The sequence below is a fragment of the Phyllobates terribilis genome, unplaced genomic scaffold (assembly GCF_046119375.1).
Source record: "Phyllobates terribilis strain yellow unplaced genomic scaffold, ASM4611937v1 Scaffold_2__4_contigs__length_985480577, whole genome shotgun sequence".
Classification (NCBI taxonomy): domain Eukaryota; kingdom Metazoa; phylum Chordata; class Amphibia; order Anura; family Dendrobatidae; genus Phyllobates; species Phyllobates terribilis.
Window position 1 is genome coordinate 72,550,203 of NW_027362762.1, and position 12,138 is coordinate 72,562,340.

General features: G+C 44.7%; 1 protein-coding gene across 4 annotated transcripts in view; it reads right to left on the minus strand.

The window, feature by feature from the left end:
- DYNC2H1 (dynein cytoplasmic 2 heavy chain 1) overlaps positions 1–12,138 on the minus strand; it is a 525,522-nt gene that overhangs the window by 310,209 nt on the left and 203,175 nt on the right. For all 4 annotated transcript variants that reach the window (XM_073662117.1, XM_073662115.1, XM_073662114.1 and 1 more), the window contains exons 67-69: positions 9,702–9,821; positions 7,371–7,505; positions 5,946–6,089 (exon numbers count right to left, since the gene is read on the minus strand). In XM_073662117.1, coding sequence (XP_073518218.1) covers positions 5,946–6,089; positions 7,371–7,505; positions 9,702–9,821 — 399 coding nt within the window. The remainder of the gene's footprint in view (positions 1–5,945; positions 6,090–7,370; positions 7,506–9,701; positions 9,822–12,138) is intronic.

The window sequence follows — 12,138 nt, forward strand, 5'->3', positions numbered from 1 at the left end:
TGCAATGCTTTAATCAGAAATAATGTCTTACAGCTTTCATCAAAACGATCCCTACCCATGTGTCCCATTAGAGCTTCTCATCCGGACCCATGAACTATTAACCACAGTAATAAGAGGCATTGTCCAGAGTGGCTGCCTCTCTAGAGGATTCTGCATTTTTATTTGAGCTGATGCATTGTAGTAAAACATTTCCCCTGCAGAGGTGCTGTAGGAAAAAATATGTGGTCATCTGCAGTTTCAGAATATGGAGCTTCAGCTGGTAGACATTAAGTAATATTTTCACTGCAGTCAGGAAAGAGGACAAACCCTCAGAAATATATTTCATCGTTAAAAAGTTACTCTCTTCTATCTTCCAGAGCGCACAGCTCCCCAGCCTCCTAGATCCCTGCTGGCCAGGTGGCGGTGTGCTCCTGATGATTGACAGCTCAGTGCAGCAGCACAATCGCATCGCTGGTCAGAACTGTGAGCTCTTCCCATTCTTGAGAATAGAAAGGATTTTGAAATCAGAGATAAATTGTAAATCTGCTTGTTTTTACAAACACTTTGCAATTATATCCACTTAAAGGGGTTCTCATGGAATAAATAAAAGAAATAAAAGGAAATTTAATTATAAATACATTCCTAAATACCGCCTCTCACTCAGCCAAATCAGATATCCAGCTTTGCACTGATAAAGTTCATACTCCTAGGAAACATGTCTCCAAATGTAGTTTCTGGTATGGCCTGTTACTCCAAGTCATGTGGCAAGGATGGAGAAACACTCGATACTGAATTTTAGAATTACTACTTCCAAGAGCTAGTACTCCAGTACTAGAACTTCCAGTTCTCTCCCTCTCTGAAGAGACTATTTACATATTTAAATAACTTTTATTAGCAAATCACAATCAGTTTTTGTCTAGAGGGGTTATCACTATAGAATGAAAAATATCTGCCACCTTGATATACTGACAGAACCCTGTCCTACAATGTTAGAACAGGAGCCTGCGAGCATGTGCAGCAGGAAGCTCCACTGTCCAGGAGATATCTATACCACAAATTGTCATTCAGATAGAAAGGGTGGACAGCAGTGTGAGCAGCCTCTTTTTACCCCTGCACGCCTGGTATCTACAGTATTAGTACAGATAGACAGGGTAGACAGCAGTGTGAGCAGCCTCTTCTTAAGTCATTGCCCCTGGTATCTCCAGTATTAGAGCAGATAGTGTGGACAGCAGCGTGAGCAGCCTCTTCTTACCTCATCACCCTGGTATCTCCAGTTTTAGATCATATATACAGGGTGGATAGCAGTGTGAGCAGTCTCATCTTACCTCAGCACTTCTGGTATCTCCAGTATTAGATCAGATAGACAGGGCGGACAGCACTGTGAGCAGCCTCATCTTACCTCAGCACCAGTGATCTCTCCAGTATTAGATCAGATACATAAGGTGGACAGAAGTGTGAGCAGTCTCTTCTTACCTCAGCACCAGTGATCTCTCCAGTATTAGATCAGATACATAAGGTGGACAGCACTGTGAGCAGTCTCTTCTTACCTCAGCACCAGTGATCTCTCCAGTATTAGATCAGATACATAAGGTGGACAGAAGTGTGAGCAGTCTCTTCTTACCTCAGCACCAGTGATCTCTCCAGTATTAGATCAGATACATAAGGTGGACAGAAGTGTGAGCAGTCTCTTCTTACCTCAGCACCCCTGGTGTCTCCAGTATTATATCAGAATCCGCACTAGGAGCACATCTTCCTACACATGAAGGGAGCGACAGAGCTTCCTACTGCACATGCTCACCTGTCCTATTAAGATTTTGGGCCAGGTTTTTGTTAGTATAATAAGGCGGCAGTCATTTTAATTCACTAGAGATTACCTCCCTAGACAAACAAATGTGATTTGCATTATTAAATGTATTTGGGAATTCATCTACTATGACATTTCTTTTATAGTAATTATTATTTTTTTATTCCGCTGGAACCCCTTTAAGAAAATGAGACAACCCCTTGAATAAATGTGATGTTGTTCACTAGATAAAATAAAATTAAGAAGATTCTCCAAGAAGGGTGGGGTTCACATACTATGACAACCTCTGTAAAACCTGGAAAAATAGGATGTGCGGTAATTTAAGAACACTTCAGGATCAGGAATAGAACCTGGAGCGGCTGCGTGTCGTGTCCACATTAATCTGCCACCGAGAGCTGCTCAGCCGGCTCCTTATCCTAAGATATGGAGAACATTAAGAATACCCATGCAGGAGAGGCAGCAGCCCAAAAGGAAAACTGGCTGCCAGGCCCGATGTTACTAGCGGGAGCCGCTTACTTGCCCCAAGACAGGTTAAACAGCAGCCCGGTCTCTGATGATCAGCTGCAGCGGTGACATTATCTTGACAGCGCTGCAACCAATCAGTGAGCTCAGAGACTTAGGAGATGTAAATGCCACTAGTCCCTGTTGACATGAGTTTACCGCTGCAGACAAACAACAGAGAGAGCTCTGCACCCCATGAGGGTAAGTGAAGCACAGTTTTTTGCTTTGTTTTTTTACACATACTTAATGAGAAATAAAATTGTTGAAAGGTGACAGCCCCTACGTGTTTTCCAAGCGATTTTAGCATCACTTGGAAAGTGCTTGTCAACTTGGTCACACTATATAAATCCATGCAAACGGCACGGATTTATATACTGTGACCGAAAGAATGGTAAAAAATAAAAAAATAAATCTATACTTACCCTCTGATGGCCCCCGGTGTCCTGCTTCCCTCCGTCCTGGCTGCCGGCAGCGGTACACTGAAGGACCTGCCGACGTCAGCGTCGCGTGACCCATCACATGACTAGGACGTCAGCGCAGGTCCTTCAGTCCATCGCGATCTGCCGGCAAGAAAGGACGAGTGCAGCGGGGGCCACCAGAAGGTAAATATAATCTTTATTTTTTATTTTATTCTTTTTTTCACAGGTTCTATGGTACCCGGGTCCGGAGGAGAGTCTCCTGTCCTCCACACCCGGGTACCATCCGCACATTGAACGCGTTTATTCCGCATGTCCTTATTTAGTGAAGCGGAATCCATGCGTTCTAATGCAAGTCAATGGCGGCGAAAACGCAGCACTTCCGCAAAATAATTGGTAGTGCTGCGTTTTTTTCCGCAATGATAATCCGCAGCGGAAATTTCCACAGCATGTGCACAGCACATGCAGATTATCATTGGGGGACATGGCAAGCCTTCTACCATGCGTTTTTTAAGCGTTTCTGCAGCGTTTTTGCCGCTGCGGAAAAGCTTAAAAAGAGCATCGTGGGCACACAGCCTCACAGGGCAGAGAGAAGCTGAAATATGGGACGTTTTCTGTTGGGTCGTTGCAATCTTTCCCGACTTCTGCCTGTGTAACGCAGGAAGCTGCTTTTATCATTGGCAATATCTATTATTTTCTCCATGTATATAGATGTTGCAATCAAAAATGCAACATTCTTACCCTACACTATTAATGTAGCATGCGCTGCAGTACTACGATATATGCATACCGCAGCCAACATGTACAGTATGCACGGTCACTTCACGCAAATCGAGTAAAACTCATCTGCTGCTCCCGTTCTGACACCTCTCTGGTTGCTCTCCAGTGATGGTGTGTGATCACTGCAGCCAATCAACGGTCAGAGTGGTGACCTTAGTGGTGTGAACATCTTACAGTAAGTGATTGGCTGCAGTGTTGACACACTATGACATCACTAGAGCAAGGTTTACACAATGGCAGGGGCCAGGGAAGAGTCATACACCAGAGTCTAGGAATTAAGGGGGTATTCCCATTTCCAAGATCCTATCGCAATATGGAGTAGGTGTAATAATAATATTAGCAAATACCTCCAATTAGAAATGTAGTATAGTTCTCCTGAGCTATCTCGCTTACCCCATGTGCAGGGCATTGCAGTAGCTTAGGTATCCATGGTTGTTAGTGGTTGCAAGCATAGATGCTACTGCAATGCCCTGCACATGGGGTAAGCGACATAGCTAATCAAAAGAACTATACTACATTTCCAATCGGTGACATTTGCTATTATTATTATTATTATTATTATACCTACTACATACACATGTGGTCAAAATTGTTGGTACCCCTCGTTTAATGAAAGAAAAACTCACAATGGTCACAGAAATAACTTGAATCTGACAAAAGTAATAATAAATTAAAAATCTATAAAAATGAACAAATGAAAGTCAGACATTGCTTTTCTGCTTCCACAGAATTTAAAAAAAAAATTGAACTGATGAAATCGGCCTGGACAGAAATTAACTTAATATTTTGTTGAACCTTTTGAGGCGATCACTGCAATCAAACGATTCCTGTAACTGTCAATGAGACTTCTGCGCCTCTCGACAGGTATTTTGGCCACTCCTCATGAGCAAACTGCTCCAGTTGTCTCGTGTGTGAAGGTTGCCTTTTCCAGACGGCATGTTTCATCTCTTTCCAAAGATGCTCCATAGGATTTAGGTCAGGGCTCATAGAAGCCACTTCAGAATAGTCCAATGTTTTCCTCTTAGCCATTCTTGGGTGTATTTAGCTGTGTGTTTTTTGGGTCATTATCCTGTTGCAAGACCCATGACCTGGAACTGAGACCAAGCTTTCTGACACTGGGCAGCACATTTCTCTCTAGAATCCCTTGATAGTCCTGAGATTTCATTGTACCCTGCACAGATTCAAGACACCCTGTGCCAGATGCAGCAAAGCAGCCCCAGAACATAACAGAGCCTCCACCATGTTTCACAGCAGGGACAGTGTTCTTTTCTTGACATGCTTCATTTTTCTGTCTGTGAACATAGGGCTGATGTGCCTTGCCAAAAACTTCCATTTTTGTCTCAGCTGTCCATAGGACATTCTCCCAGAAGCTTTGTGGCTTGTCAACATGTAGTTTGGCAAATTCCAGTCTGGCTTTTTATGATTTTTTTTCAACAATGGTGTTCTCCATGGTCGTCTCCCATGAAGTCCACTTTGGATCAAACGACGACGGATGGTGTGATCTGACACTGATGTTCCTTGAGCTTGAAGTTCACCTTTAGTCTCTTTAGAAGTTTTCCTGGGCTCTTTTGTTACCATTCGTATTATCCGTCTCTTTGATTTATCATCAATTTTCCTCCTGCGGCCACGTCCAGAGAGGTTGGCTACACTCCCATGGATCTTACATTTCTGAATAATATGTGCATCTGTAGTCACAGGAACATCAAGCTGCTTGGAGATGGTCTTATAACCTTTAACTTTAACATGCTTGTCTATAATTTTCTTTCTAATCTCCTGAGACAACTCTTTCCTTTGCTTCCTCTGGTCCATGTTGAGTGTGGTACACACCATGTCACCAAACAGCACAGTGAGTATCTGTAGCCCTATATACAGGCCCACTGACTGATTACAAGATTGTAGACACCTGTGATGATAATTAGTGGACACAACTTGATTTAACATGTCCCTTTTGTCACATTATTTTCAGGGGTACCATCATTTCTGTCCAGGCCTATTTCATGAGTTTACATTTTTTTTAAATTCTGTGGAAGCAGAAAAGCAATGTCTGACTTTCATTTTTTAATTTTCATAGATTTTTAATGTATTATTACTTTTGTCAGATTCAAGTTATTTCTGTGACCATTGACATGACCACGTGTGTATTGGGATTGGGTCTTGGAAATGGCAATAATCCATTAACAATAGTCCTGATCCCTAATGATGAGAGTGCAACAATTTTTGGAAAGACAGAAAATTCCAGGTTCATGAAATAAAGATTTCTCATTTTTGTCCTATTTTTTTTAATATTATTGAATGCACTCGGTATTCACATTACATAGATAAGATGGGAAAAAAGTGAATATGCTCATCATAAAACCTCCATTATCCGAAAACTCCATACTGGGCATGTGGTGCCATCCTTGAAATTGGGTTAAACTTTTTTTTTTTTTACACCCATGAATAGTGAAGAGATGATGTGAACGTACCTGTTTGCTAAGCAGAGTTCGCTGAAAGAGTCTAAGGAAAGCGGCCAAACTAAAGCAGTACATGTTGTTAATCTTGGATAAGTCACAGATAATGAAGTACATTTTGCTGGCACTTTCTGCGAGTGGTAGATAGGCATTCCGCTCCTGTGGGTAAGAAAAGATGGAGAAAAAAAAAATATATATATATATATATACACAACTTGTGCATTTACTGCCATCTACTGGAAGACTGTGCCAATGACATGGGATTTATTAAAGGGAAACGGTCCTCCAGGTTTTCCTTATATAAACTAGAACCACTTTCATTTGACTTTAGATGCAGCCTTGACACCTCTTCTTAAGAGTCCAGCTTCAGCGCTGTCTACTCCAATGGGCGTCTTTGACCCATGCTCCGCAACTCCTCTGTCCCTGTAATCTCTGTCTCCCTGCCCTGATGGATGTGGATTACATCTCTTTAGTCATACACAGTCTGTTCATCTCTTGCAAAGAATAAAAAAGAGTGATCTGGCTCACACCCGGTGAAGTAGCCAGCAAAGCCTCGGCTCAGATGAAAAATTGATATGAAGCTGCTTTTAAAGACGACTGAAATGTGATGGACACAGTTTTTATAGGGAAAACCTGGTGATAGGTTCCCTTTAAGTTATTCTAACACTCATTAGGAGTGAGATTTTGCTAGTTCAGAATATTGACCATAAAAATACATGTTTTCCCTTCAGGTTTCCTATCAAAGCCTTTAAAGGGAATCTATAACCAAGTTTTTGCTATGTAATCTGAGAGAAGCATGATGTAGGAGCTGACACCCTGATTCTAGCGATGTGTCACTTACTGGGCTGCTTGCTGTCATTTTGATACAATCACAGTTTTGTCTGCTGCGGATCCAGCTGAGCTCGGGATGCTGAGCCCAGATAATCCCGCCCACACCACTGATTGGAAGCTTCCTTGTGAGGGCGGGGTTACACACAGCAGTTGACTAGGAGGCACGAGATACCTAGTCCTGCAGTGATAATCTCCTGCTGATAAAACTCTAAATGTATTGAAACAGCAACACATAGCCTAGTACATAGCAACAACCTACTGACAGATTACTTTTAAATGTATATCCACCTTTGTACACCTGGGACCTGGGCTACTCTCCAGGATGGAAAGTGTAACCACACAACTGTCAATCAATAATGTAGAAAATTAAAGAACTAAAACTTTTTTTTCAAAACAGGTGATCGATCGCTGGCAGCTTTAGTTACATTCTACTACAAATCACGTATGTGTGGCTGAGCTTCATGGATCACACATACATCAAATGCAAATTGCACAAGTTCGGGCTATAGTCAAGGATGTCTGATCTTTCCTGCACACATTTACGTTGCAGGAGGTTGGGAAATAATCATTAAAATGCATGAATATAAAATGTGAAATAAAGAGAAGAACCTGATCCAGGGAGATCTGCAGCCGGTGAGATTCGCTGAGCGAGTCCTGGATGAGCGCGCTGCTCGCTTTGGTCTGATTCAAGGAGTTAATCAGCTCCTTGTTGTCCAGCATGTTTCCTTGGGACGTCGCAAGTGTCTGAGAAAGAAAGGCCATTAATGAACGATGACATGATTTCTCCAACAATTTATTCACCTTGAATGTTTTATAACTGTTTTAATACATTTTTCTTCTTCTGACTGCAGAGGCCATCTGACAGCTGAATCCCTACAGTCGGACCCACCGCTGAATCCCTACAGTCGGACCCACCGCTGCATCCCTACAGTCGGACCCACCGCTGCATCCCTACAGTCGGACCCACCGCTGAATCCCTACAGTCGGACCCACCGCAGCATCCCTACAGTCGGACCCACCGCAGCATCCCTACAGTCGGACCCACCGCTGAATCCCTATAGTCGGACCCACCGCTGAATCCCTACAGTCGGACCCACCGCTGAATCCCTACAGTCGGACCCACCGCTGAATCCCTACAGTCGGACCCACCGCTGAATCCCTACAGTCGGACCCACCGCTGCATCCCTACAGTCGGACCCACCGCTGCATCCCTACAGTCGGACCCACCGCTGCATCCCTACAGTCGGACCCACCGCTGAATCCCTACAGTCGGACCCACCGCTGCATCCCTACAGTCGGACCCACCGCTGCATCCCTACAGTCGGACCCACCGCTGCATCCCTACAGTCAGACCCACCGCTGCATCCCTACAGTCGGACCCACCGCTGAATCCCTACAGTCGGACCCACCGCTGAATCCCTACAGTCGGACCCACCGCTGCATCCCTACAGTCGGACCCACCGCTGCATCCCTACAGTCGGACCCACCGCTGCATCCCTACAGTCGGACCCACCGCTGAATCCCTACAGTCGGACCCACCGCTGCATCCCTACAGTCGGACCCACCGCTGCATCCCTACAGTCGGACCCACCGCTGCATCCCTACAGTCGGACCCACCGCTGAATCCCTACAGTCGGACCCACCGCTGAATCCCTACAGTCGGACTCGTAGCAATGAGATCCTGATGGCACACCAAACCGATACAGTTTTTAATAACATACATGAGAACTGAAGAAACTTTGCAATAGGTGAAACATACAAAGGTTGTGTGTCATTTTGTTTCTACAGGTAACACACAGTCCTATGTGTCTCCATGGTAACAGACTACAGACCCTGTGTAGTCGGATTCTGCAGTCATTTTTCCTACCATCTGTCCTTTTCTAACTCACCAAATGCATTTTAATATAAAGTAGGGGGACAAATGAAAAGAAATAACTGAGGGGTCAAACTGCACATTGTCTGCATAGGAGCAGCAGAAACTAAAAAAATAAAGCCTTATTTCTTTTTTTTAATGCCCTATCTGCCCTTCTGAGATCCCAAATCCAGATCTGTGTCCCAAGGCTATGTGTGGAGTCCCAGTATTCATGAGCTGCGATCCCCTCACTCGGCCGCTAACGATTGACACTGTGCAAAAGGAAAATTCTGCTCATGAATATCAAGGACTCGATCATTTAGCTGACACAGGTACGAAAACTTCATCATGGAAAGAAGTATCACAGTCCTAGAATCTGGGTCTCTGTCACGACCGTATGACATTATCTGTACTGGCTTTGTGCACATGGAGACTTTTTGCTGAGTTTTTGGAGCAGAAACTCAGAGTTTTTGAGAAGTTTTGAGACTTTGAGAGTTTTTACTCAATGTCTTCTCCAAAAACTCCTTGAAAACTCTGTGTGCAACATAGCAAATTAAAGGTTTATTCCAGTCTCAGTAAGTTATCACCCACACCAATACTGAAAAATAGCCATTAAAGTGGCGTGGTGGTCCTGCATGGGCACCTCAGCTCCATCTATTGTCTATGGGACTGCTGGAGATAGCTGAGTAAAGGGATTCCAGCTATTGTCTATGGGACTGCTGGAGAAAGAGTACAGGGCTTGGATATTTGCGACAGTCCGATAGGCAATGAACAGAGCGACGGCTGCATGAATGCTTCATCTTCATGCCATTCTAACGGGGCATTTCTCAGGATTCAGAGGGATGTTGGACTTCTAGCAATCAGCAGGTTATCAACTATCTTGTAAATGGGTAAGAACTTGCTAAGATAGAAATAACCCTTTAAAGGTCAATCCAATCAATTTCCATTAGAAATTGCTGCCGCTTACTGTCTAATAGACCCGGGATGCCATTTTCAGAACCACATAAGTCCACGCTTCACTGCATTACATAGTTAAGCACAAAGCGAGTTGGGACCTTTATGAAACGCATTTGTACGGCATGTCCTACCTCCAGGAGCGACTCTTCCAGCTTAGCCAGCTGAATCTTCTTATCTTCCTCTTGTTGCAGTAATTTGGTCTTCTGTTCTTCAAGGTCTGGTTTTTCATGCTGAATTGTTAAAGCCAGGAGCTAAACAGAATTGTATTAGGATGTGTTAGCGCATTTCTGTGCCGCTGACTGACAATAAATTAGAAAACTTCCTCGTGCAGCGTGGCAGAAATGACAATGGACCGGCGAATCCTGAATTATTCTAATATGCAGCGTATGATCATTTGTATTCTTTTCACTAAGGATGCGGCATTTTCCAGGAGACATTATAGATTCTCCTTGGTGTAACTAAATGTTCGGAGCTTTTAAATGAGATCTTTCAGAATACAGACGCTAGACGCGCAGAAGTGTAATTACTACACGCCGGAGCGACGTCCTGGAGTTATAACAATGATTCCGCGTGCAATCTATATGCATTTCAGTGGGAAGACGGCAGCGAGGAAAAGATTACACTGTCAATCTCAGAACATCTGCAGAATATATCAAAGGGATCATCTGCTTGGCCATGCCTTTCTTCCACACTCTATCTGTCATCACTTTCTCCTGGGGCATGTGGACTTAAGAGGGTATTCTTATGGCTAGTATATGCCATCACTTTATGATCGGTGGGACCCCCGCTGATCCTGAGATTGGCACCTCGGTCATTCAGCAGTCGTGGAGTCTACTTTCACAGCTTACCAGGTACAAATCCGTACTCTTTGTAGTAGCTCAGACCAAAATTGCAGTTTTCTACATCCCCAGTTGTATTCAAATGAACAGGACTGAGCTGCAGTACCAGGCACAGTCACTATCCAGTGTGTGGAGCTATACATGGTAATGGAGACACAAGGGTTACCAGGAAGCTGCGACTCTTTCAGTTTCCTGATCATTGGTTGTGCAAAAAAGACGGATTTTGGTAAGACCTTACCTGTAAAATCCTTTTCAGCGAAGGAAGGAAGGGAGACACAGTCATTACTAGTGGGTAGGCGGAGCCCACATAGGATAGAACACCTCAGATTAAAAAAAGAGTGTTGTCCGGCCCCTCCAGCTTGGGCTCCTCCTACTCCAGCTCTCCAGTCCGTACACAAGCTAAGGAAGAGCAAATATCACCAGCGGAGCAACATAACCCCTTCTGAAGAACTTCAGAGAAAAAACAAGAGACAGGTTATGTATATAACAGAAAAACCACACAGTCCCAGGTACTACTCACTGGACCTGACCACTGCGATGAGCTGGCAATGCTGGAACAGAGCCTTAGCGCGCCGACCTCAGCCCAGATAATCGCTATCAGAGAAGGGTCACGCTGCATCTGAAAACACAACAACACACTTCTGCCATGGGAGGGAACGGTGTCTCCCTTCCTTCCTTCGCTGAAAAGGATTTTACAGGTAAGGTCTTACCAAAATCCGTCTTTCAGCAGCAGATGGAAGGAAGGGAGACACAGTCATTACTAGTGGGACGTCCCAAAGCAGTCCAAAAATTAAGGGTGGGAAAAAACCAACAGAGGCAGAATCCCAACAACCTAGAAAAATGCGCAACTAGCGCTAAATACAAGTTAACGATAACTTAAACTACAGCCGCCTGCAGGACCCTACGTCCTAAGGCTGCATCAGCGGAAGCACTGACGTCCACCTTATAAAACTTTGTAAAAGTGTGGACGGAGCGCCAGGTAGCCGCCCGGCAGAGTTGAGCTGCCGAGGCCCCTTGATGAAAAGCCCACGATGAACCCACAGCTCTCGTGGAGTGAGCTCGAATCTTAATTGGACAAGATTCGCCCTTGAGTCGGTAAGCCTCTAAAATGGCCGACCGAATCCATCGAGCTATAGTGTCCTTGGAAGCTCGTTGACCACGCCGACGACCTGCTGGAATCACAAACAGAGAGTCCGATTTCCGAAAACCTTGAGTAATAGACAAATAGAACTTCAAAGCCCGCACTAAATCCAATGAGTGCAAGGCCCGTTCCTTCGCATTCCTCGGTTCCGGACAGAGCGAGGGCAACACAATATCCTGGTTAACATGAAATTGTGACACCACCTTAGGTAGAAAGTCGCCCCGTGTGCGAAGCACCACGCGATCCGGGAGAAACTCCAGAAAAGGAGGCGAGCAAGAAAGAGCCGCCAGTTCAGAAACCCTTCTCAAAGAGGTGACTGCCACTAAAAAGGCAACCTTCCAAGAAAGCAAAGAAAGGCTAACGGAGTCCATAGGCTCAAAAGGCCCATGTTGAAGAGCCTCCAAGACCAGATTGAGCCGCCAAGGGGACACAAGCGCCTTCCGCGGCGGAAACTGACGGGTTACCCCGCGAAAAAAGGAACGAACGTCCCTACGCGAGGCGATAGCCTTCCGAAACAGCAAGGACAAAGCAGAAACCTGACCCCTCAGAGTGCTAACTGCCAAACCCTTGTCCAGGCCATACTGCAAA